Source organism: Chanodichthys erythropterus, chromosome 4 (assembly GCF_024489055.1).
Source record: "Chanodichthys erythropterus isolate Z2021 chromosome 4, ASM2448905v1, whole genome shotgun sequence".
NCBI lineage: Eukaryota > Metazoa > Chordata > Actinopteri > Cypriniformes > Xenocyprididae > Chanodichthys > Chanodichthys erythropterus.
Window position 1 is genome coordinate 36,448,661 of NC_090224.1, and position 26,129 is coordinate 36,474,789.

The window sequence follows — 26,129 nt, forward strand, 5'->3', positions numbered from 1 at the left end:
ATGTCTGAAACATCGGGCTCAGATAAATTACACGATGATCAGTCTCGTGCGCCAACAGAGGAAAGAGAAAACATCAACGACGCGCAAACAAGCAACAATGAAGAGTCGCTGGAAACCGCGTTAGACAAGAAACGACTCAAAGACTCAAAATCTGATGAAAACAACAACCCAGATTCAGCTTCCCTTAACGGGGAAGGAGAGCAGCTAAAACCAAATGTAACAGCTGCTGTGATTTCCAGTACCTCAGCCTCATCTGAACCCTCTCCAAAGATCATAGCAGGTCCTGCACAGATCCGACCCACCGCGCCAGTGGTTGTAGGGGCCAGGGTAGTGACATCCAGCGTTCAGGGACCAGGGGGGGCCACCAGTTTGGCTCTGGTTCCTCAGCCTGGAAGGGTGTCCGTGAGCTCCGTGGCCATAAGCCAGCCCAGGGTCACCACACTGACCACAGCCAAAGGGGCGGTCGTGACATTGCCAAGGATTTCCACCCCATCACAAAGTGTACCAATGACACGCACCCCTCAGACTGTGCCACTGCAGCTGCCTGCCAACTTCCAGGTTCCACAAGGTGTGTTGTTTCAGGATCTAATGTTGTCTCATGTCTTGGTGCACACTAACTGTAACACTATACTTAACCATCAGGCCTACTTATCAGTCTTCTTGGCAATGTCTTGCTGTCTCTCCCCTGCCTCTGAAGGAATGGTGTTAATCCGCAGTGACAGTGGGCAGTTGATGTTGGTGTCTCAGCAGGCTCTGGCCCAGGCTCAGGCTCAGGGAATGCTGCCAAAACCAGCCAGTGCCAATGCTGCTGCTATAGTTAGACCTCCATCCTCACAGGTGTGTTATTTTGGTCAGTCTTTTTGGCTGCAGGGGTATAGAAACAAAAGTGATATGACGTGGTTTTCAAACTGGGGTCTACAGATCAGGGAAGGGGGTCCATGGACAATCTGGACAAAAAAAAATTGCTGTAACACTTTACAATAAGATTAAAATTAAATAATTATATTATTTAATTAAAATTAAAATATTATATTAACTAACATGAATATCAATGAGCAATGCATTTGTTACAGTATTTAGTCTTTGTTAATGTTAGTTAAAAGTGCAATATGTAAGAATTTTGCAGTAAAATATACAAAACCCACTAGGCCAGTGTTATATATTTTGTTCAGTTGAGTACTTAAAATATCCCAAATGTTTGCAATTATTTGTTAATCGTGAAAAAATTGCAATTTTTACCAAGGCTCTGGGACGTGTGAGGAGTCGACTGTCAATTGCGTCATACCCGCGTTACCCTCGGTTTCCGAATATTTGCATGTTTTAATAGACAAGGGAACAACTGTTTTGATATATTTATAGACAGAAAACTAATTGTTGTTATATAGCTCAATGTGTTTAGTCTTATTGTCTAAATCGAATTTTCTTGATTTTTTTTGCAAGTACCATGCTTTACCATGCCTCAGAGAAAAACACTATTTTGTCAAGTAGCTAACATAGCATAATCAGATGCAGCTTAATTTTTAGTAACAGTAATACAGATTTTTCTCCATCATACAATACGTTTTAAAATTAATTTCATGCCATTTATCAACACAAGCCAGCCAGCATTTAATATGATATTCTAAATCTTACTGCAGTGTGTAACAGTGTCTCACAGCAGCCGCCGAGCGAACGCACAGAGTAACGTTATAACATCATTTTCAACACTCTCAAATGTTTCTAATATGATAAACAGAGCTGCGTTACCTCATACTCATGACCGGAAAAGTGGAAGCAGTGCCGGCGACTGTGGCATAATAAAAGATCTGCTGCTCGCGGCGTGTGTCGCACAATCGCTCCAGCGGCCTCGTTCAGCTCCGCAACACTCGCTCCTGCTCTGCTTCATACTACAGTAACGTTAATAATCGCATCTATGAACATGATTTGTTCCCAAGTTCTATCCTTATTCTTTTCCACCGACTGTGAGGTGAAGACCACGTCCCAAGATTCCGCTCTCAAACTTGGCGTTATCAAGCTACGACTTTGTTTTGATTAGACCTCTCGCGGACAGAAAATATTACATAGTGCACCTTTAATAAAAATAAAGTTGTTCATTGTTAGTTAACATTGCATTAACTAATGTTAACAAAATACAACGTATGAGTAAATGTTGAAAAATTAACATTAACTAACTGAATTAGTTATCTAACATTAACTAATGAAACCTTATTGTAAAGTGTTACCAAAATTGCTAAATGTTTTAACAGTAATGAATAATAAAAAAAAATCTTGTTGTATGCATATGCAGTTATGTAAAAATAATAAAAAAAATTCTCTACCGATAGCCGATTATTCAGAGTGATATCTGCTGATAATGATACAGATAGTTTGGGTGTTCTGCCTTTTATACCTTCTATGAAATTAATGACAATTTCAATATTTAATTATTAATCATCAAATTTTGAAATATTATATTTTGAAAGAAATGCAAATTAAAACTTTATTCTCTCTATTTCATAAACATGTATCAGAGTAACTGGTATCAGTTATAAACACAAACACATTACTCAAATTAATATTAACACACATCAACTAAATTCTGAAGATTAAGTTAATATTTCTTAACTTCCTCTATGGTTTGATTCATATAATTACTATTAATATTTAACATCAATCTGGTTTCTTACATTTTCTTTACACAAAGCCCAAATGCAATACATTTTCCTGCCCTCTTTTGATTGACAGGATATATCGGCCCTGAATATCAGCTGTTTATATACTATTAGCCTATAACCGATAATGTGAATATTTGCTTTTATCGGCCAATAGCGATTTTTGGCCGATATATATCGCTGCATATTTCTTTCTGATTTTATGTATGCCTATTTAAAGTATGAAAAGTGTCATACAAATACATTTGAATTTATTAAAAGTAGAGATGCACCGATATATCGGCCAATAATCGGTATTGGTTGATAAAAGCAAATTTTCACACTATCATCAGATATAGTGTGCCGATATATCCTGTCAATCAAAAGAGGGCAGGAAAATGCACTGAATTTGGGATTTATGTAAAATCAGCTAAGAAGAATAAAGTTTTTATTTGCATTTCTTTCAGAATAAAATAATTAAAAATATAATAATTAATTATTAATTGTAATGAAATTATCATTAATTTAAAAGAAGGTATAAAAGTCAGAACCCCCAAACTATCGGCAGATATCACTCTAAATAATCAGTATCGGTGGAGAAATTAAAAGGTTATATATTACATTATAATGTATTAATATTTATTGATTTTATTTCTTTTAAAATATGAATATTTTAATATTAACACAATTATATTATAATTGTTTAAAAATATAACATTTAATACAAAATAAATATTTTCTAGATACCATTTAAATAATTTATTTTAGCTCTAATTAAATTATAAATAAAAGCTGATCAAGTAATGTTGGAAAAAACATTCAGTTCATCAAACATGTCATGTCAAAATCACACTCAAAAACGCAATTTAATTCATAGTACAATTCCATCTAATTACATATTTTAATTGAATAATTGATTTAGGATTGTTCAGTTATTCAATTAAAATATGTAAGAATTATTTAATTCAATTTGATGTAATTTTACTTTTAATGAAATTGCGTAAGTCTTAAAGTTTTTTTCACTGTTTTTCACAGTATAAATGGATTCGTAACCTGCAGAGCCCTCTCTATCCACCTTATTTTTCAGGTAAATTTAATGTGTCTGGCCTCTGGTGTCATTCACTTCCAAATAACTTCCAGTTATTTTTAACTGTACAAAACAGCTAATAAATTGGAAGTCTCACACATTCACAAAAAACACCTTACTTCTGCATTGAAAAATAAGGTGGATATTAGGAAGAGGGTCCCTAGCAAGGGGGGATAATCATATTTGGTCGTCCCTAGCATTGAAATAGTTTGAAAAACCATTATATAGCATATGTTACAAGCATTTAATTTCAAATCTTTTTTTTTTTTAAAGTGAACTTTCAGAAATGCACCAATGTATTTCACATATCTGTTTTCACAGGCGACTGTAACTGCTACACCAATCATCAGAGTTTCTCTCCCAGCTTCAAGTGCATCAGCTTCTACCAATATTAAACTTAACCCCACTCCAGGGACTGCCGTTCAGAAACCACCCAGTGCTACAGGGACCACTATTTTCACGCCATCATGTACAACAGGAACTACCATCATTAAACCAGCCGGTGTTATAGGGACGGCCATCAGAAAGCCCAGCTCCACCATTGTTATCAAAGCCAGTCAAATGACTCCCAACAGCAGCACATCAGGGACCTTTAACCAGAGGACTAATTCTGTCACCGCAACTACCGTAATTAATACCTCAGCTGTAAAGGTATTACTCACGTCGGCTGCATCAATTATTGATCCAAACAACAACAAAACTAAAAAATGATTCATACTCTGACTCCAGGGCAAGATGTTGACTGAAATGCATTGTTAGCTTTCTCTCAGTGATTTAAATAGAAATGTAGGTCATTCAGTGTCGCATTCATCTACCTAATCATGTCTTTGCTTCATTTGTCTGCAGTCTGTGGGTAGAGGTGCTCTCTCCAGCCAGAGTAATACCCCACGAATGGTGTCTCCTAATGTAGCAGCCAGATCCAACACTTCATCAGCCCCAGTCACTGTTACAGCTGTGAGTTCATGTGTGTTGGGATGCATTGATATTAAAATATGATGGCTTATATTAAAAATTTGTAACACTTTACAATAAGGTTTTATTTGTGAACATTAGCTAAGGGGTCAGATCGTTCCACACCTGTAAGACCTTCATTCATCTTCAGAACACAAATTAAGATATTTTTAATGAAATCTGAGAGCTTTCTGTCCCTTCATAGAGATTCAACTCAACTACAACTTGAACAACGTGAACACAAAAAACGCATGCGTTGTGATGCTCTAATGAATGCACATTGCAGATCAATATTTTCGTAAATAAAGTGGTAAATTATGTTTTTTTTTTTGCACAAAAAAAGCACTCGCATCACTTCATTAAGCCACTGGAGTCACATGGATTATTTTAATGATGTCTTTACTGCCTTTCTGGACCTTGAAAGTTGTAGTTAAGTAGAATCTCTATGGAGGGACAGAATTTGATTTCATCAAAAATATCTTAATTTGTGTTCTGAAGATGAATGAAGGTCTTACGGGTGTGGATCGACATGAGGGTGAGTGATTAATGACAGAAATTTCATTTTTGGGGGAACTAACCCTTCAACTACATTAATTCAGATGAACTAACAATGAAAATAATTCTAAAGCACTTATTAGTCTTAGTTAATATTAATTTCAACATTTAATAAATTTAATAAATATTGATTTATAAATACTGTAACAAATATAATGTTCATTGTTAATTAATTTTATACATTAACTAATGGGACCTTATTATAATGTGTTACCAAAATGTTGTACTTTTTTGTATAAATAATTAAAAAATAAAACAGTAAAAACTTAAAATGCTGCAAATAAATTTAGGCATCACAACATTATAATATACAGAATGAAAAATGGAAATGAATGTGCTAAATATTACATTTAACTGTTATTAAATAACTTTTAATTATTGTTATTTTTAATTATTAAAAAGTTCTTAAATCAATGTTAGATCATTTTAAAAAATAAAATTAGAGGAAATGAGCATATATATATATATATATATATATATATATATATATATATATATATATATATATATATATATATATATATATATATATTAGTTGCAAGAAGTATATGAACCACTTGCAGAAAATGTAAATATTTTTCATACAAAATCATACATTTTCAATCAGATCATACAAAATGCATATTATTTACATAAAAGATGTATATATATATATATATTCGCCAAGACAAAAAAGTAGCTGAATTTATTAAATTGGCCCCACTCAAAAGTTTTGGTGGTACTGTGTGTGGTTACCTGGATGATCCACGACTACTTTTTTGTTTTGTGATGGTTGTTCACGAGTCTCTTGTTTGTTCTGAGCAGTTAAACTGAGCTCTGTTCTTCAGAAGAATCCTCCAGCTCCTGCAGATTCATCAGTTTTCCAGCATTTTCTGTATATTTGAACCCTTTCCAGCAGTGACTGTAGGATTTTGAGATCCATCTTTTCACACTGAGGACAACTGAGGGACTCAAACTCAACTATTAAAAAAGGTTCAAACATTCACTGATGCTCCAGAAGGAAACACGATGCATTAAGAGTCGAGGGGTGAAAACTTTTGAACAGGATCAAAATAACCACATTTTTCTTATTTTGTTTAAATATCTTTTTTTTTTTTTTTTTTCCTTCCTTCCTTTTGGAGCATCAGTGAATGTTTGAACCTTTTTTAATAGTTGAGTTTGAGTCCCTGGAGGATTTTCTGAAGAACAGAGCTCAGTTTAACTGCTCAGGACAAACAAGAGACTCATGAACAACCATCACAAAACATAAAAACAGTCGTGGATCATCAGGTAACCACACACAGTATTGAGAATCAATGCTTCACATACTTTTGAAAGGGGTCATATTTATAAATTCAGATTTTTTTTCTTGTCGACTATATATATATATATATATATATATATATATATATATATATATATATATATATATATATATATATATATATATATATATATATATAATATAAACATTTTTTATGTAAAATCTCAATACAGTTTTAAATAAAAAATAACATGCATTTTGTATTATCTCTCTTATTTTGTTTAAAATTATTTATATTTTCACAAATTCTGCAAGTGGTTCACAAACTTTCTTGCAACTGTATATATACAATGCTTAACAAATGTATTAGACCACCTGTCATCATAAAGAGAAAATGCATATTTTAGGAATCTGACAAAAACTAAAAATGTTATTGTCATTTATTAGGCAAATAACAAACTGAAACAACTAAATAGTCTTTGTTCACACATAATAACCCAAAAAATCACATTTTTTATTTTCTATGGCCTCCTTTGGCCTTGATAACAGCTTGCATTCTCGCTGGCGTTATGTACTTATGTACTTTTCCACAGTCTCTGTTGTTATTGACTTCCAATAATTATATTTTAGCATTAGAAACACTACTGTGACTAAAGAGCTTACACATACTGGTGTGGACTAACCATTACAGAAACATAAAAAATGACTTTGGTAATCATCGATACGTTTATGGCACAAACCTTACACTGGGTGGTGCTCTAATAAATTTAAGCACTATATTATGTGCATCATAAAACTAAAAATATTTAATTTTGATCTTTATCATCAGGAGACCTTGGAGAATGTGAAAAAGTGTAAGAACTTCTTGGTCACTCTTATGAAGCTAGCATCGAGCGGCACTCGCTCTGCCAACATGGCCCAAAACGTCCGAGCTCTTGTCAAAGGCCTGCTGGTATGTCCCTCGCTGCTTTCAAAACCAATGTGTCACATACATCACAACACATTATACGTTTAAATGCGCTTTTGCTCTCTTCTCTGCATGTAGGATGGGAAACTAGAGGCAGAAGAGTTCACTGACAAACTCTACATAGAGCTCAAATCATCCCCGCAGCCATATCTAGTGCCTTTCCTGAAGGTGATTGCAGCTTTTTCACTTTTATACCCCATTTAGATGTCATCAGCAACTGCGACAAAGTCAGATGGGTACATATGAGGGTACTGACCTCATTTTTGACCTGATTTTAAGATGAAATCTATTATCAGACCTTCACAGCTCATGTATGAATGAGCCACAACCTCTTTGGTATGAGCTAAATTAAAAAACTGATGTTCATTCTTTCAGAGGAGCCTGCCAGCTGTCCGTCAGCTCACCCCGAACTCGCAGCTCTTCATTCAGCAGTGCGCCCAACTCAAGCCCTCCGATTCAGATTCAACCAAGGCCGCAAACCAGAAGCCAACTGCGGCCGTCAGCTCCGCCCTCAAACCCAACCAGCCAACCAAAACAGCTCAGCTGGTAAACCCCGCCCCCGGCAGTGTCATTCATCATGAAGATGATTTCAGGGGTTGGCCTATATGAAACAAGGAAGAGTAATTCGATAATAAAGAAAACAAATGATCATTCAGTGTTGGTGTTTTCACCATGGAAACAAACCTGCATAATTTTAATGTTAATATGCAGATATGATTTCTCTATCAATAGTTAGAGCACCATATGGTGTCTGGAATTCAGGTATGTGTGTTTGGGGGTCCTGAATACAGTGTTTTGATGTTTTATGTAATAGTAGACTCAGTAGACTGTGTGTGTGTGTAATTTCACACTGCCTCCTTCCCAGTGCACTGGTTCATTTTTATGACAGCCTCTCTTCACTTTGTCTTCATTTCCTGGTTAACTCACCACCGCCCACGGTGTACAGGCTAATTCACTTAAAACCACCAGTATCCCACAAGCCCAAGCAGAGCCAAATTAGTTTTACACCAGAGACAAAGATGCATGAGTCTTACCCCATTTCGTACCAGGAATGTCATGTTATCATATTCAAATAATGTCATGATTTGTTTTTCTGTAATCTAATATCACCATTTTATTGGACGTCTTGATGGATTTCCACTGAAATACAGAATCTCATTTCCCATATACCTGAATAGACTTTAGAGGTTCTGATTACTTCACAATCAGAAAGTGCTCTGAGGGTGTGCAGGAAGTGCTCCTGTCTAAAATGGCTTGTGTGATGTCCTCGAGGTGGACCGAACCCTGCATACCCTGCATTTTGCTTATTTGCTGTATTTATTTAGGAATAATATTTGCATGCTGAGTTCTTATTGCTTTGGTTTTTACTTTGTCAGGTGATCCAGCAACCTAAAGGAGTGATCGTCAAACAGTCTTTGGCATCAGCTCAGGTGGGCTTACCTGCACAGAAGCAGACTCAACCCAAGCAGATGGTCCTTCAAACCAACACTTTCCCAACAGGTATAAGCTATGCTTTTCCTGCTTTTTTATGTTTTTTGAAAGGAATCTCTTTTGCTCACTAAGGCTCATGGTCAGAATTTTTGGCACCATTTGGTAAATATGATCAAAGACATTTACATTTATACATTTGGCAGATGCTTTTATCGAAAGCGACTTACATTGCATTATACTATACATTTGTATACGAGTATACAAACGGCTGTGAAAATAAATCTGCATTGTTTATCCTTTTATTTTTTCATTCAAAAAATTTGCAAAAAACAAACCTTTAATGGAAGTAAAACTATTCAAATTGGGGAAAAAATTTCATTATGTAATAAATGTTTTTCTCCAAAGCACGTTGGCCACAATTATTGGCACCCTTTGAAATTCTTATCAGTAAAATATCTCTGAAGCATATTCCCAGGAATGACTAGGAACATGAAATTGTCCAGCCATGACTTATAAACATGAGGAAACACAAAGGGCAAATTCCCCAAAATCATCATCTTAATGAGTAAAACCAAAGAATATAGTTCTGATGTGCAGCAAAAGATTGTTGAGCTTCACAAAATAGAAAGTGGCTGTAAGAAAAAAGCTAAAGCATTGAATCCACTATCAGGGCAATAATCAAGAAATTCCAATTAAATAAAGATGTTACAAATCTGCCTGGAAGAGGACATGTGTCTAAACTGTGCTAATGAGCGGTGAGGAGGAAAGTTTGAGTGGCCAAAGACTCTCCAAGGATCACAGCGGGAGAATTGCAGAGATTAGTTGAGTCTTGAGTCTCAGAAAGCTTAAAAATAATATATCTCAAATAGCACCAAGTTGTTTGGGGTTTCAAGAAAAAATCCTCATTACTCCTCCAAAAACAAACTCCAGAACACTCAGTTGTCAGACACAACTCAAACTTCAAATGGGACTGACTTCTTATGGTCAGATAAAACTAAAAAAAAGTTTTTTGGCAGCAAACCCACCAGATGGGTTTGGTGCACACATGAATAAAAAGTACCCCATGCCCACAGTTAAATATACTGCTGGATCTTTAATGTTATGGGCCTGTTTTTTTTTTCTGCTGGAGGTCCTGGACATCTTGTTCAGATACATGGTATCATGGATTCTAGCAAATACTAACAGATAAAAATCAAAACCTGACTGATTCTGCTAGAAATCCAATAATGGGCCGTGATTGGATCTTCCAACAGGACATTGTTCCAAAACAAACAACAAAATCAACACAAAAATGTGCCACAGAGCACAAAATGAAGCTTCTGCCATGGCCATCCCAGTCCCCTGACCTGAACCCTAAAGAAAATGAGATTCTGTATGGAGAAATGATCTCTGATCTCTTGTCAGATGTTCTCCAAACTCATCAGGCATTATAGAAGACGACTCAGGGCTGTTATCTTGGGAAAAGGAGGTTGCAAAAAGTATTGAATTAAAGGGTATGATTGATTGTGAGCAATGTGTGTTAGAGAAAAACATTTATTTCATTTTTCTCCAATGAAAGGTTAGATTTTTACAAATTTCTAAAATAAACAATGCAGATTGATTTTCACATCCTTCTTAAATCATATTCACCAAGCGTATGAATAATTTTGGGCTTAACAGTGTGTGTGTGTGTATATATATATATATATATATATATATATATATATATATATATATATATATATATATATATATATATATATATATACATGAGTAAAAGTTTTATTGATTAAAGCTCAACACACTGAAAGACTAGGTGAGCTTTTATTACTTTTCTGCTTCTTTCACCTTCAAGTGTCCCAATTCATTTTGAGCTGATAAAAATATCTGTATTTTTATTCTGTCCCCACAGGTGCTGTTGTGCGGCAGTCCATCCTTCAGGCACCTAAAACATACTTTTCCCAGCCGCCCCTTCCAGCACAGGCACACGGCTTCAAGGACAGCACCTCGGGCTCTTTCCGGTAATAGCTCTGACTCGCGGCCATTCCCTGCTGCACAGTGGCTGAATGTGCGTATCGGTTCTTTACAGGATGAATGTGAGAGAAGGCAGTCACGTCGCTGTAGATTAAGATTTCAAGATGAGCTACACCATAAGCATATTCATTTTAAGGCAAAACAGTGAAGTCCTATTCTTTCATTTAGAGATGACGATGACATTAATGATGTGGCCTCCATGGCCGGAGTGAACCTGAGTGAGGAGAATGCTCGTATTTTGGCCTCTGGCTCTGAGCTCGTGGGATCAGTGATCCGCTCCTGTCAAGAGGAACCCTTTTTATTCCCATCAGCCCTCCAGACACGAGTGCAGCACATTGGTAACTTCACCAAACCCATTCAATTACACACACACATTTATTTTATATAAAATACTTAAAGTCCTCCTGTGGTGAAAATCAAGTTTTTAATGTTATTTATATGTCTATGTGGCGTTTTAATATGCTTCAGGACAAACCATGTGCAAAATCATCAGTCAACACCATTGCAGAGTATTTTCTGTTTAAAACTGCAGTGATCTAAAGACAGTCTCTAAAACGCGGTTTGAAATCGCCAGTGTTTCTGACATCACAAGCTACTTTTATAGACCCTTTTACAGCCCCAGTGATCAAATAGTTGCGCGCGCATTTTGGCAACGGAAGTGGTGTTGTTGCCTATTGGTTTTAACGTGTTAGCAACTCTGAATGTTTTTCAGGGCTCTCAAGTGTCACGCATTGAGCGTGACAGTCACTCATTTCGGTCTTTTGTCACGCACTCCCGCCACACATTGTATTTCTCACGCAGAAAAACTATTTTTCATATATTTAATATGCCGCTGCGCCGGGCAGGAATCAAGCGCGTCTCCCCTGGAGTAGCCTGCCACTTATCAGCCAATCAAAAAAAGAAAGAGGCCACACAGTAGCCAATCAGAAAATAGCACTATTGTATCTGGGTAAGATTTAACGCAACAGCCAATGAAAAAAAAGCATATCCTGGAATTGTTCGGCATCATCCTCGTTCACCCACAGAGGAAAACACTGGAGCTCTGAGCATCACTTTGAGCACAGAGTAAGTCATGATCTCATATTTTAATGTTACAACAAATTCACAGCTTGTTTGACACAAACAATGACAACTTGACTGCTGTTAGAGAATGTTTCCCAGATAATCAGCATCAGTTTTTCATGAGTGTCTGAACTTAGTCAACAGTTTTACAGCCTGTTCACTGAAAACACCTGATCAGTAGTCTAGACCTAGTTATATTTTCGTTATCACACGATGACTGACATTTTGTCACATTAAACATCTCTCTCTCCAAATAGGCTTAATAATTTTAATTTTAATAATTAGCACTAAATAAATTATAGTGTATTACATCGTCGATGTTATTGGTCACTTTAAAAATCATGTCATGTTGTTGGATATTTGTCATTCTTGCCTGTCTTTAAAACTTGAGAGCCCTGGTTTATGTATATATATATCTGGCCACTGTATATACTGTATATTTGGCCATCTGCTAACGTCTTATATCCACTCGACTACACGGATCTGATAGCCGGATACCATTTGATAAAGTCAGCTTTTTAAAATAACTATCTGTCTTTGTTGCTTAATCCGCTCGCGAATCTGTAGATATATATATCACTTTCGGAGTTGCTAACACGTTAGAACCTATGGGGAACAACACCACTTCCGTTGCCAAAATGCGCGCGCATACGTTGCTACGTCATCATTGTGTACAAACAGTAAAAGGGCCTATAGCTAATCACATCAACGTGTGGGCGGGCTTTAGCATATCATTAACTAGCTGGGAATCTCGAGAGAAGCCAGTATAATATATAGTATATAATTCACTCTTCCTCTTCTTCTTCTGAATCAGTTTCTGTTTCAAACATATATGGCTGAATTAAACCAGTATTTTGCCATTGTACAGCGTTTACTACAGTAAAGTTGACCGAGTGGATCAGGTATTCTGAGCTTGATCGAATGAGTGGAGGCGGGGCTAATTTGCATATTCATTGATCCGCGTATACTAAATGAAGCAAGGGTGTAGAGTTACATTCAAACTATTTTAAGGCACAAAGAATTTTTTTCACAGGTAAAAAACATTTAAATATGTCATTTTGGTGATCAAAGATGAGTTTTAAGGGATAAAAGTATCACGGGGGACAGTTTATTTACAATATTTATAGAAGACAGAATAACCAAAATTGTTTGCTGTTAGCTGTTGTCATGACAACCAGAGTTGTCATGGTTGTTGTTTAAGGCCAATTCACACAGACAGACCGACGCCGACAGTTACGTGATTACAGCATGTCACTCATCAGACATCATAATTCTGATTCAGCATGTTCAATTGGTGAAAACAAGGTCCGACAGATGCCAACAGAGGTAACACAATGATCTGATAAAATCAGACGAAGTGTCTGTTGACGTCTGTCGTCATCGGTCTTGTGAATTGGCCTTTAGTTGAGCATGAGAATACGAATACTAATAATAAAAAAATAAGCATTTTGGGTTTTGGTGCATAATGCATTGTGAATTCTGCATTAAAAGGCTGCGTGTCCCTAAAGCAGTTTGCTGTTTTTTTTTTTCACTTTTCAAGGCTGGGGGAAAATCTTGTAGACCAGCTAAATCATCTTCCAAACTGGAAGAGTAGCTGAAGACCAACTTAAATCCACTATGACCAAAAACCAGCTGGTTTAAAGTGTTTTTGGGACTCTGACCCCCAGTTTCACTGTCAAGGCTTAAGTCTTGTCCCAGACTAAAACACATATTTGAGTCATTTTAACTGAAAGAAACTTGTACTGACATATCTTAAAATATGTCAGTGCCATTGTTTTGGCATTCTCAAGTTGCAAACCAGTAATTTTTTTTGTAAGGAACATTTATAAAAGCTACTTAAATGTCCTAATTGAACTAAAATCTAATTCTGACTTAATCTAAGTCCTGTCTGTGAAACCAGGCCTGAATGTAAAACAAAACACTTCCAGCCTGGAAGAAAGAGAGTCTAAAGTATGGAAGCTTGTTTTCACCACTGAATAAAAAATAAAAAGGTAATTGTGACTTTATTTCCCGCAATTGTGAGTTTATGTCATGCAATTCTGACTTTATAATTCACTATTGCGACTTTAGAATATAAACTGGCAATTTGCAAGAGAAAAAAGTCAGAATTGTGAGATAAAACGTCGCAATTACCTTTTTTATTCAGTGGCAGAAACAAGCTTCCATACTAAAGGCTCTGATATACTCAGACAAAGTTATTTTTCATTCTTCACTTAGGGATAAAACGAAGTTCGAAGTACGTGAGCAGTGATATACTGTTAGCAATCATCTGCGCTGCAGAGAGCGGCATTTAGATGAATATGTAAATATGTGCTGTGCGCTTTCCTCTCAATAACAAAATAAACACGCAACAAAATTGATAAAACAGCAAGCTTTTTTTATATAAAGCATAAGAAATGCATCTGATCATAGTGCCATGGATATGTTTGCTTGAGCTCTGCAATTCGGCACTCGAGTAAAGTCAGGTGACGTTTATTTATTTAAAAAATTAAGCAGCTCTACAGTATTAAACATGAAAAACAGAGAAGTGTCTCGTTTCATTAGAAGTACAACTTCATTTAGCATATAGCAGCTCTCCACTGTGTTCACATTTTCAATCGCGGACATCTGACCTCGACAGACTAAACAGGAGAAATAAACCACAGAAGATTTACAGGTGAAAGAAGGCGGAGCCTCAGAGCCACACCTACCTATTATGTAATCGCCACTGACCAATGGTAGTTGTTTGCCAGCCGTAGCAAACTTTTCCTGAAAAGGAACTCCCAAAACAAACTCCCAACGAACTTAGCTTTGGCCTGATTTTGCTCGAAATGACGTCACATCAGTTCTTTCTTCAATTTGGGCCTTAACATTGAGAAAAAGAAACGTGTAACATTACTTTTCATATATCGTGCTTAGTTAATTTTTAATGAGCAATTTAGCAAGTATTGCAGTGTGTTTTAAAAGTAACATTCCTGAACATTGTTGTCCATGTTTCGCTGACTTCACTCGGCTATAGTGTTCACTGTTTTTATTGTACGTGAGAGTATCTTTACTCAAAGTGATACTGCATTTCCCCCCATCTCTGTTTGTCAAAGTCTGTTCACCTCCCTCAGCTCTGCCTCTACGGCATGCATCCTGTCTGTGTTTTTTTGGGCATATGTTGCGCTGTGTTGTGACACGCGAGTGCAGTCTCTGTCTTTGATCAGTGGTATCTCTGACGAGCCTGTTCTGCTTAATCAGTATGCTAATGACTGCCGAGCCGCGCAAAGTTGCCAGAGTGGCAGGAATCCACTCTGCTGCACTGATCAAAAAAGCGTCGGAACAAGGGAGAGAAAGGACGACAGAGGCGGAGGGAGGGAGAGAGGGAGATAGCCAGGAGGTAGGGGGAGTCGTGCGGAGGAGGAGGAGACGAAAAGAGAGAATGTGGAAATGAAAGAGACAGGCTTGGCCTCGCAGGAACTCAGTCCGCATCAGCAGAAAGGGCAGAAATGAGATGGAATTGGAGTGTTTGCAGATGTCTGTCTACTCAGCAAGCGTAACAGACCAACAGGAACAAAGCATGTCTGACATTATGGAAATGTGAATACAATATAAACAGCAGAAGAACAACAAAATCACTGGATTCCAGCTTGATGAAGACATTCGCCTCTAATTCTACACAATTTCCATTTCTGTCAGGCAGTAAATAGATCTGTTCAAATGCTTAATTAGAGTAAGATTCATGTGATTTTTGAGGAACTCTGTGATTATCAAGCCCACAACTTGATTTAATTCATTCCACAGCACATTTTTTTGCAGATTCCGATTTTGAAATTAGGTGATTATTATTAGGTATATTTGAATTTCTTGTTCAAGGGCTTTAAGCACGTGTAAAAAGGTATTATGTTTTAATTAGTAAGCCTGTAACCATCTCGATCATAGATGGAAAAGACTATTTATATCAAATACAGGCAATTTACCATAGGAAATATATAGTTTTTAAAGCTTTTTTAACAGTTATCGAGGTTGAGCCAAAAACTTAGGACTAGTTCACCAAAGTTGTTTTTTTAAATAATCTCCCATATTTAATATTTAATGGCAGTCCTAGAGGCGAAGTTGCTCAGAATGAGGAGTTTTACCATGTGGTATGAATGTTGTGGGCACGTGCGAAAAATCTTGTGATACACAATCCTTTACGCACGTGAAAAACGCAAAGGCGCCCCCCAGTGGCCGATTTCTTTCGAATTTCTCGCGGGCCTCTAGGGCCATGAATCAAACAGGTCCAGCTAGTTTCGTTCCCAACAGCCTCCTTTAACCTTGTCCGATAGCTGCTCAAAATTCATTGGCCGATGGCGGACATGTTTTTTGAGAGACGTCAGTGTTCTCACAGACAATCATGGTGCCTCGGACGAAGACACCGCATGCCAATTTTCAAGTCAATTGGAGTAACGGTGAAGTAGTTATAGCTATTTATTGTTTTTTTCCTTGTTATAGTGCCACCAAGTGGCCAGTCGCTGTTTCCTTTTTCACGCCACCACAGAATGAGCTCTTACATGGGTGTGCTGAGTTTGGTGAAAATTTTGAATGTTTTGGGACCGTGAATCGAAATTTCATCTTTTTTGATAATTATTGACAATCAGACTCCAGAGAATCTCGCTGCACTGGTTTGGTTCCGATCAGGTGGAAAAACCTAGGACTAGTTCGCAAAAGTAGGTTTTTCAAAAAATCCAAAATTCCCGAAAACCTCGCCACTACGCGCATGAACTCCTAGTGAAATGTTAATGAATCTGGTCATTGAAAACAAAGAAAGTCAATAGAGTGAGTGCTTCTCCCATGTTAAAATGTGTGTGATTGTGTGTGCATAGGTGGTTCTCTGAGCATCACAGAGGTCTGTCCTGATGTACTTGAATTGCTCTCTCTGGCAACACAAGAGAGACTCCGAGACCTGCTGGAGAAGATAACTCTTGTTGCACAACATCGACAGATCTCGTATAAGGTATAAACTTATCTTTTACACACAGTAGACAAATTATTTTTTTTTTAATTTCTAAGTGAAGCTGGTTTCATAAAAAAAATTTTGGTTCAGAGAGGTCAACATGAAATCTGCCCGGGTATGCTTCACTTTCCATGCCCGGACGTGTCTCACGCGCAATCGTGTTTGCGTATCTTTCAAAGTATACTCAACCACGGCTGATGACCGAGTTCGACACATGCGCAGTACAATTTTTTTTCTATTTTTTTTTCTATATAAAAGACATTGTGTTGCCAACGGGACATTCGCTGGGCAGGATCGGAGAAGAAAAATAGTGCATCCACCATTGCAACATAGTTTAGAAGATACACCAAGAGAACAAGAATCAAAAACGATGGAGAAGGCATGCTTCTAAGTTTACTCGTCTTGTTTTTGAAACGCTCTTTCAACACTCTTCTTCGACGACTGCACACTGTGCTCAGTACTGTGCTTATTGCCACCTAGTGAATTCATTCTGTCCTGCTTGTGTGTGCCGTCCGCGTGGTCTCGAAATTTGGGCTTCACCCCGAAGTATATTTTGGCCTTTATCGCGCAACGTTGATCGGATCACTTTATTCCACGGGGAAAAAATGTTTGTCTTCAGAATATCAATCTTTCTGTTTCTTTTCTTTCCTTTCCGGATGGCGGGAATAATGATATCAATAGACAAATATCTATCTATGCAATGGCTGCATCAGAAAACCGCATACTTCCCTATTAAATAGTAGACAGGGAAAAAAGTATAAGAAAAGAGTAGTGTGTCCGAAATTCATAAAACCGTAGACGAAAAGTATATTCTGAAGAGATTCTGAAGTGCACATTAAATGGACACTTTACTATCCCATAAGGCCACAGGAGAGATTGTACCAGAAGTAGAGCTTAGATTCTCTGATTCGCCGATATTTCCCACCACCGTCCTCGGGTGCATCACGCCTGCTGTGCGTGCTATTCAGTAGCTTAAGTGCAACATGGAGCTTGAAGAAGCAAAGAAAAAAAATTAAAACGGGAGACTTAACTTTGATTAAGTTTGGAGGAAAATCGGAGGTATGGAAACATTTTAAACTAGTCATGGGGAGTGACAACATATGTGTTGGCTTTGTCTCGTGCATTAAATGCGGCAGCCTGCTCGCCTATGACAGAAAAAAAACGGAGGCTTCTGAATAAACAAACAACGCAAGTTTACATGCTTACATTAAGAAAATAATTAATAAATGCACGCACAATTAACTTGATAAATGTTACAGATATGTTTTACTATGCACAAACAAATGCCCTTCAACTTACATGTGCAAAATTCAGAATTAAATGATTGTGCTGCAATTTGTACAAAAAGAGAGTAGTAGCCTACGTGTTTTAGCCATTAAATAAGCACATTTAGTTTCAAGTTTGTTTTGAAGAAAGATTTTCTTTAAAGTGAATTTCGTTTAGTATAAATTGTATCTTAATTTTAATACGTTTTACATCAACCACTTGCCTGGATTTAATACATAAAAAGCAATATAGCAGACAATATAATAATGACATGGAGGCGCCCGACACACGCTGTCACTGAATTTACAAATGCTTGCTTGTTGAATCTTGCTTGTTGCTCACACACATATTATGTTGAAATAACAATATGTTGAAGTAACATTAATAATAATTAATCTTTATGAATATTTGATTGAATGCTGAATGTTGTGCTTGTTCAATTTAATAAAATTAAAACTTTTATTATGATAATTAAAATAATTGAATATTTAAAATTGAGTGACCAATTTTTGCTCATTTATCAATAGTTTTTATATAAACCGCCCATGGTTATAACGGCCCACATATTAAAAATGGTTGGGTTTAAATCGGGCTCATAACTACAGTGGACGTGTCGGGCCGGGCCAGGCTCGTACACAGCGTGCTCGAGCTCCGGTAGGGTCGGGCTTGATTTGTTGGGCCCGATCTAAGCTCTAACCAGAAGGACAGTGATGCTGTAGGTCACATGACAATGACAGCATGACAGATGTACTACGTTTGTACGTTCATACTATATAGAACATACTTTTTAACATTGTCAAGTAAGTACTTATTGTGCAGCCTGTTTTTTGTTTTTTTTCCTGAATTACATCGCATTATGGAAGTAAAATGGGATTATTGATTGATTATCTCAATTGCGGTCATTCTCACGTGACATTGCAGATAATTATATGCACGCGTTTAAACAATTTAAACTTCTGATATATGGTTTTCTGAGCGCACACATCTGAAGCACGCGCACAGAAAGCTGGCTGTCAGGCGGCACGTCGTGTGAGTATTAAACTAAGTTCTCTTTCTCATCTTATTGAGTTTAAACTGTCAAACACACACAAGGTTATGTTAAAGGGATACTCCACCGTTTTTTCATATTAAACTATGTTATTCCCTTAACTAAGATGAGTTGATACATACCTCTCTCGTCTCAGTGCGTGCACTAAATCGCTCTGTCTTGCAGCGAAACTTTGTTAGCACTTAGCTTAGCCCAGTTCATTCAATAGGGGCCAAGCAGAGAAGCTACCAAACACCTCCACGTTTTCACTATTTAAATACAGTTACTCGAGTAGTGTAACTCGACCTAGGACGGTGACACAAAACAAAACGTTGCGCTTTTCTAAGCGTGTAAAATGGATAACTATATTGTATGGCGGAATACCATAGCAAGTGCTCGGGAGCACTTTGACTTGGCGCAGTAATATCTTCACTCGTGAAAAGTCCCTCGCTCCCTCTCCTGTAAAAGTCACGTTGGTTCTATTGACGGAAATGAGAGGGAGGAGGAGAGGGAGCGGGGGCCGCAACGTTTTGTTTTGTGTCACCGTCCTAGGTACTACTCGAGTAACTGTATTTAAATGGGGAAAACGTGGAGGTGTTTGGTAGCTTCTCTGCTTGGCGCCTATTGAATGAACTGGGCTAAGCTAAGTGCTAACAAAGTTTCGCCATAAGACAGCGATTTAGTGCACGCACTGAGACGAGAGAGGTATGTATCAACTCGTCTTAGTTAAGGGAATAACATAGTTTCATATGAAAAAACGGTGGAGTATCCCTTTAACAATACACACTGTTCACATAAACACAGTCTGTGAATGTAAACAGCAGGGAAAGAAATCACATGAGAAATTAGATCTGTGTATTAAAGTGACAGCAGTGTAATATACAGTACCTACTGCTGTATCTGCTGTTAATATGAACCAAGAAAAACAGAAAATCACTCACTGCTCTTGACTGAATAACTTTAGTGGCTTTAATAAGAATATGTTTCTAACTTGAATGCTGCTGTTCAATGCTCTGCTGAGGAGATAAACATGGCGGACTGTGTACAGCTCACTGAGGGGAGGAGCTATGCTAATAGGGCAGTCATGGGCGGGGCTTCTGAAATCCGCTCGTTTGGAGAGACTGTTTGATTTATGGGGATTATAAAGAAAGGAGTGGGGAATTTTTACCATTATAGGCTGGTTGTTTACTGTACATTCTGTGTTCAAACACCTTATAAAAGTCAATTTTGCATAATAGGTCACCTTTAAGGCTATTTCATGTTGACTAAACTGGTGTGTACCACAGCCTCGAATTTTGTGTCTTTCTGGATGCTAATGTGTTTCTGTGGTGTGTGTTGTCTGATGAGGATGATTGGCGCTACAATCAGACCAATGACACGCGCTCTCAGCTGAAGTTCCTGGAGCAACTGGAAAGACTGGAGAAACAGAGGAGAGAGGAAGAGGAGCGAGAAGCACTGCTCCGCATTGCCCGAGTAACTAGCAAACACAGCAAAACACAGGAAAAACACCAGCAATCTGTCTTCATTTCTAATGTACCGTTTTTTTCTCATCTATTTGTGTGTAGAGTCGCTCAAACAGCGAAGACCCAGAGCAACAGCGTCTGAAACAGCGAGCCAAAGAGGTAGAAGGATTTGTGTGTTTGTTTTTAATAAAAATACATACATCCCTCTTCCACAACCTGTTTTTCATTCCTTCTGCTCCCTTGTATAGCAATGAGGACGATCAATACTCTTCATAAAGTCCCATTTGTGCCCCACATAGACACACACACACACACATACATACACATACCCTGGAGACAAGGCTCTCTAATTGGGGGCTCATTTTAATTGAGTCTAATATTGGGTCTGGAATTGAAGCCTGGGGCTAAACAGGGAACAGAATGTAATGAAAGCCCTCTGGATGAGTTGTGTGTCTGTTTACAAGGTAACGCTCATCCACTCGTGTGTTGGAGAGCACGTAACATATTTGTGTTTTCGCACAGGCCTTTCACTTGGGTCCTTTGTTATAGGCTATCGGTGAAATCAATAGAGCTAAAATGAAAGATTCATCACCAATAACAGCTTTCTGTTTTTTCCCCAAACATTCCACATGGATTTGGGTGAGCCAGTGGAAATATTGATTGTATTTTAGGTTGCCTGTCAAACGCATATTCTCTCTTTTTCTTTTTTCTTTTTTTTTAGATGCAGCAGTTGGAGTTGGCACAGATGGAGCACAGAGATGCAAATTTGGCAGCGCTGGCAGCCCTGGGGCCCCGTAAGAGGAAACCTCTGGAGGCTCCCGGCTCAGGGGCCAACCAGGTACCTGCACGTGTCCATACAACCACCCCTCTGCGTTTGTGACTTCCCCTGTGTACCGTCTTCATACTTCACTCTGTGCAGATGTGGAGGAAATGTTTGCATACCTGTTCAAAATCACTTGCATGCAAACAGTTTGGTCGTTTTTGAATTTCGGGGTGTATTGAGACAAGCTGTGGCATTTATTAAGCACACATGCAAGTCTTCCTGTGTGGCCATATGAAATTGCACATTTGCTTTTGTCTCTTAAACATTAGTAAACTCCTTTTAGGAAAGGAATTGGTATATTGTGTTACTTCTTAAGAGCTCCACGTTTGGCAAAAAAATCTCCACATGCATTCAATTTATCAAAAGTGAAGTAAAGGCTTTTAAAGTTACAAGTTAGTGTTATTTGAACTTTCTATTCATCATCAATCTCAAATGGCAGAAAAAAATTAAGCAGCACAGCTGTTTTCAACATTGAATATTAATCAGAAATGTTTCTTGAGCAGTAATTCATCATATTAGAATGATTTCTGAAAGATCACGTGACACTGAAAATTCATCATTGATCACGGGAATAAATTACATCTTTATATATATTCAAATAGATCATATTTCATTACTTTAATAAAATATTTATATTAATAATATTTCATAATATGACTGTTTTCACTGTGTTTTTGATCAAATAAATGCAGCTTTGGTGAGCAGAAAAAATCTTACTCCAAACTTTTGAATGGCATTGTATATGACTAAAGGGGAAGGACTGTAATATACAATGTGTTATTTTTCATGATTTTATTAGAATTTGAGAAAAAAGGACAAGGAAAGACTGAACAAAAGACCAGAGGATTGTATGTTAGTTTAGTTTAATTAGTTTTTACATTTGTGAATTCCTTTAGGCAGAGAGGAATACTAATAAGTGAAAAGATGGTTTTGAGTTTTTGTAAGCTTAAATTACACAGGCCTTTTAGAAAAAAACTCTCTTTGCCTTGGGAAGTTTAGTATTTGCCTCTTTTTGAGGTTTGATCTCTGTAGTTGAATAAGCATCTCTATAAAGAGCCAGTGCAGTTGGCAGGAAAACAGTGGAGGTTAAAAGACTCCAACCTTGTGTTTCAGAAGTTAAATTATCTGCAGCAGCATTTATTTGATAACTGCCTAAATATTTCTCTTTATTATTCTGTATTTCTTATTCCAGGATTGAGATGAGTTTATTCTGATGATTGAATGATTTCTCAAAGGATAATGAATTTTAGCTCCCCTTGTGAAAAAGAAGTGTGCTTTATTGTATCGATTGTTCACTTGTGATGCGTGAAAACAGCATGAGAGTGAGTAAATGCAGAATTTGCTTCTTTTTTTTTTTGATGAACTAACCATTTACAGTTTGAGAATAGTGTTTCTGACACATTCTTGGGATTTAGAATTGATTGATTGCATTGATCATCTGACGCACATATATGCGCTGGAACTCACCATAACACATTTAGTTTTAGTAGTATGTTTATTCAAAGTATTTAGATGGTTTATTCTAACGTACAGTGCATTAATAGCGAGAGAGGCGGGGCATGTAATTGACTGCATTGAAAGCGTGAGTACTGCGTGGGGAAAAAAAGGATTTTTCAGTTGCAGTGACATTACTACACTAAACTACTACATATAATGTTGAATATAATGTATAATAAAGAAATGGGGGAATAGGTCCTGATAATTAAATAATAATAATATTTTATTATTAATAAAGTAACAGTAATTAAAAAAACTCTTCAATTTGGCTTAATGTATCGCGAGCGTATGGTGATTTGTATTGAATCGTGACATAAGTGTGTTGTTACAGCCCTACATAACAGTAGCCCATTAAAAAAAAAAAAAATCTTGCAGATAATATAATATTAATTAAATGAAAGGCCGCTTAAAGGGATAGTTCACCCAAAAATGGAAATTCTGTCATCATTCCATCAAACCGAATGATTGAGTGAATTAATCTGAACAAACCTTTTTAGTTTCAGATTCAAAAGTCACTGAGATGAATCTTTCATTAAAAAGGTTTCATGTAATGTAAAAAAACCCTTCCTTTTTATTTGCAAAAAGGCACATTCTGTGCTTAAAACTCACTCTTTGATACATTCACTGACTTTCCTAAGAGAAAATTCTGTCTCTCAAGTTGTTCCAAATCTGAATAATTTTCTTTGTTTTGTTGAACTCAAAGGAAGATATTTTGAAGAAAGTTTGTAACCAGGCCACTTTGGGGCACCATCGACTTCCATAGTAGGAAAAAAACTACTATGGAAGTCAACGTTGCCCCAAAACTGTTCAGTTTAACACATTATTCAAAATATTTTCCTTTGTGTTTAACAGAACAAAGAAAATTATACAGATTTGGAACAACTTGAGAGTGAGTAAATGATAGAAATTATAGAACTATCCCTTTAAGTGTACTTAAAGAAGTAAACTTTCACACATGTATTCTCTTTTAAACAACAACAAAAAATACATTTACACTTAAAAGGTGCACTTTGTAATAATGTAAAATTAAACGTTTTACTTTAAAGTACATTGTAAAGACATCACTAGAGTACTCCATGTGACTCCAATGGTTTAACGTCAATTTTATGAAGCAACACGAGTGCTTTGTTTGTGCAAAAAAAAAACATAATTTACCACATTATTTACAAAATAATCCAAAGCGCATTCATGCAACGTCAGCTCTCGCATCAACATGGGATGCATGCGTCGTGATGCTCTCGTGAATGCGCGTTGCAGATCAGTATTTTCATAAATAAAGTGGTAAATTATGGGGTTTTTTGCACAAACAAAAGCACTTGTGTCGCTTCATATCATGGAGTACTTTAATGATGTCTCTCCTACCTTTCTGGACCTTGAAAGTTGTAGTTCTCTATGGAGAGACAGAAAGCTCTCAGATTTCATCAAAAATATCTTCATTTGTGTTCCGAAGATGAACGAAGGTCTTCCGAACGACACGAGAGCGAGTAATGACATAATTTTCATTTTTACTTTGCATTATATATAAATGTAAACTATTATACATTTTTATTTAATTCCAACTAACATGCAATTAAGTGTCTGAAAACATTAAACGAGCATACATAAATGCAAACTGAATGTACAGTATAGTTTTTACATTAAGTATGCTAGAGTGTACTTCTTTTTCACAAGGGCTGTGTGATGATAGTAAATGAGTGCTGCTAATTTTTTGTCATTACCTATTCTTAGACTTGATTTCATATGAGAAAAACCACATAGGCCAATGTGGCTCAGGAAACTCATTCCTTGTGTCTGCTCAGTTGTCAGGTTCATACGGCCAGTTTGCTACTCGAGCACCGATTCGAGTCACTTTGAGAGATCTGACCTTCTGCATGGAGCAAGACCCCACGTTCAGACACACTCTCATGCTGTATAGAGCGTTTCTAGGCTAGAAAACCACACAAAAACAACCTCTGTGTTTGAGCAAGTTCTTGAGATTATGTGTTATTTTCTCATTGTTCTCATTTTTTTTGTTATAATTCTGTGTTCCTGTTCTTGTTTTGATTATTGAATAAACTGTACAGACATATTGACTGGTAAGGAAGCACAAAAGAATTAATTAAACACTATTAGCAGCAACGGTTTGTGTGGATCTTTTATGTTTGTATCGCACAGTTGTGTAACTTATCTATATTTACTCCTCAGAAATGATTTTTTTTTTGCTAATACGATCATGCTGAACTATTGTTGCATTTTCTAAGTCGACTGGGGATCATACAGAGGGCTGTTTATACGCTCCAGGGCAGTGGATGCCCTGAACAAAGCACTGCTAACCAATCACACAAATACTGCCTTAGGCAACCAAATCCACCAATAACAGTGGCCGAGACAACAGTACTGACCAATCAAAGCAGGATACTGCATCAAAGCCCAAATCAGCTGAAATTGGCTTGAGACTGACCGACCAATCAGAACTTGACAAAAGAACTAGAGCAGACCAATAGGAAGTACAAACAGCCGGAGGGTTTGAAGCTGAAAGAAACAGGGCAATACATACCCTCAAGATCAAGACAACAAGAGCCAAAATCAACAGATCAGGGCCAGGATGTCTCTCCTGATCCACTGCTAACCGATCATCACTCTTAAATGATTAAACCGAGATTAACTAAAGGGTAACTAACAATGGCGTAATTGACCCGGGTTTACCTCTGATCATTAGCATTGCCATTCTTCCTGAACTGTCATGCACGTCTTTGCATTTGTGAGTTGAATGGAAGTTCTCGAAGGGAGTCGATTTTAATGTATGCCTCGCCTCAGCCTCAGAAACTTAAATACTCTGTGTGCTTGCCTGAGGTACAGGATTCTGAAATATTCCATTACCTCTGAATAATCATGAATGAGAAGCTGGGAGCTAAATATTGATATGCCTGCAGCATTCACAGTCCCCTCAGAGAGTGTGAGCACATGCTATTCAGAGGTACAGAAGCACATGCCAATACAGGCTTAGGAAAGTCAGTGAATGTATCAAAGAGTGAGTTTTAAGCACAGAATGTGCCTTTTTGCGAATAAAAAGGCAGGGTTTTTTTACATTACATGAAACCTTTTTAATGAAAGATTCATCTCAGTGACTTTTGAATCCGAAACTAAAAAGGTTTGTTCCGATTAATTCACTCAATCA

The 26,129-nt window shown here is 37.1% G+C and overlaps 1 protein-coding gene across 1 annotated transcript; it reads left to right on the forward strand.

The window, feature by feature from the left end:
* On the forward strand, nt 1-24,903 carry taf4b (TAF4B RNA polymerase II, TATA box binding protein (TBP)-associated factor). The gene is made up of 15 exons (XM_067382911.1): nt 1-568; nt 698-837; nt 4,039-4,368; nt 4,564-4,671; nt 7,296-7,418; nt 7,512-7,601; nt 7,809-7,988; nt 8,810-8,933; nt 10,756-10,864; nt 11,046-11,215; nt 16,766-16,896; nt 20,537-20,662; nt 20,755-20,811; nt 21,374-21,490; nt 24,772-24,903. Exons 1-15 carry the CDS (start codon nt 1-3, stop codon nt 24,901-24,903), a joined length of 2,505 nt encoding a protein of 834 aa, XP_067239012.1.
* Nucleotides 24,904-26,129: the final 1,226 nt, after the last annotated feature.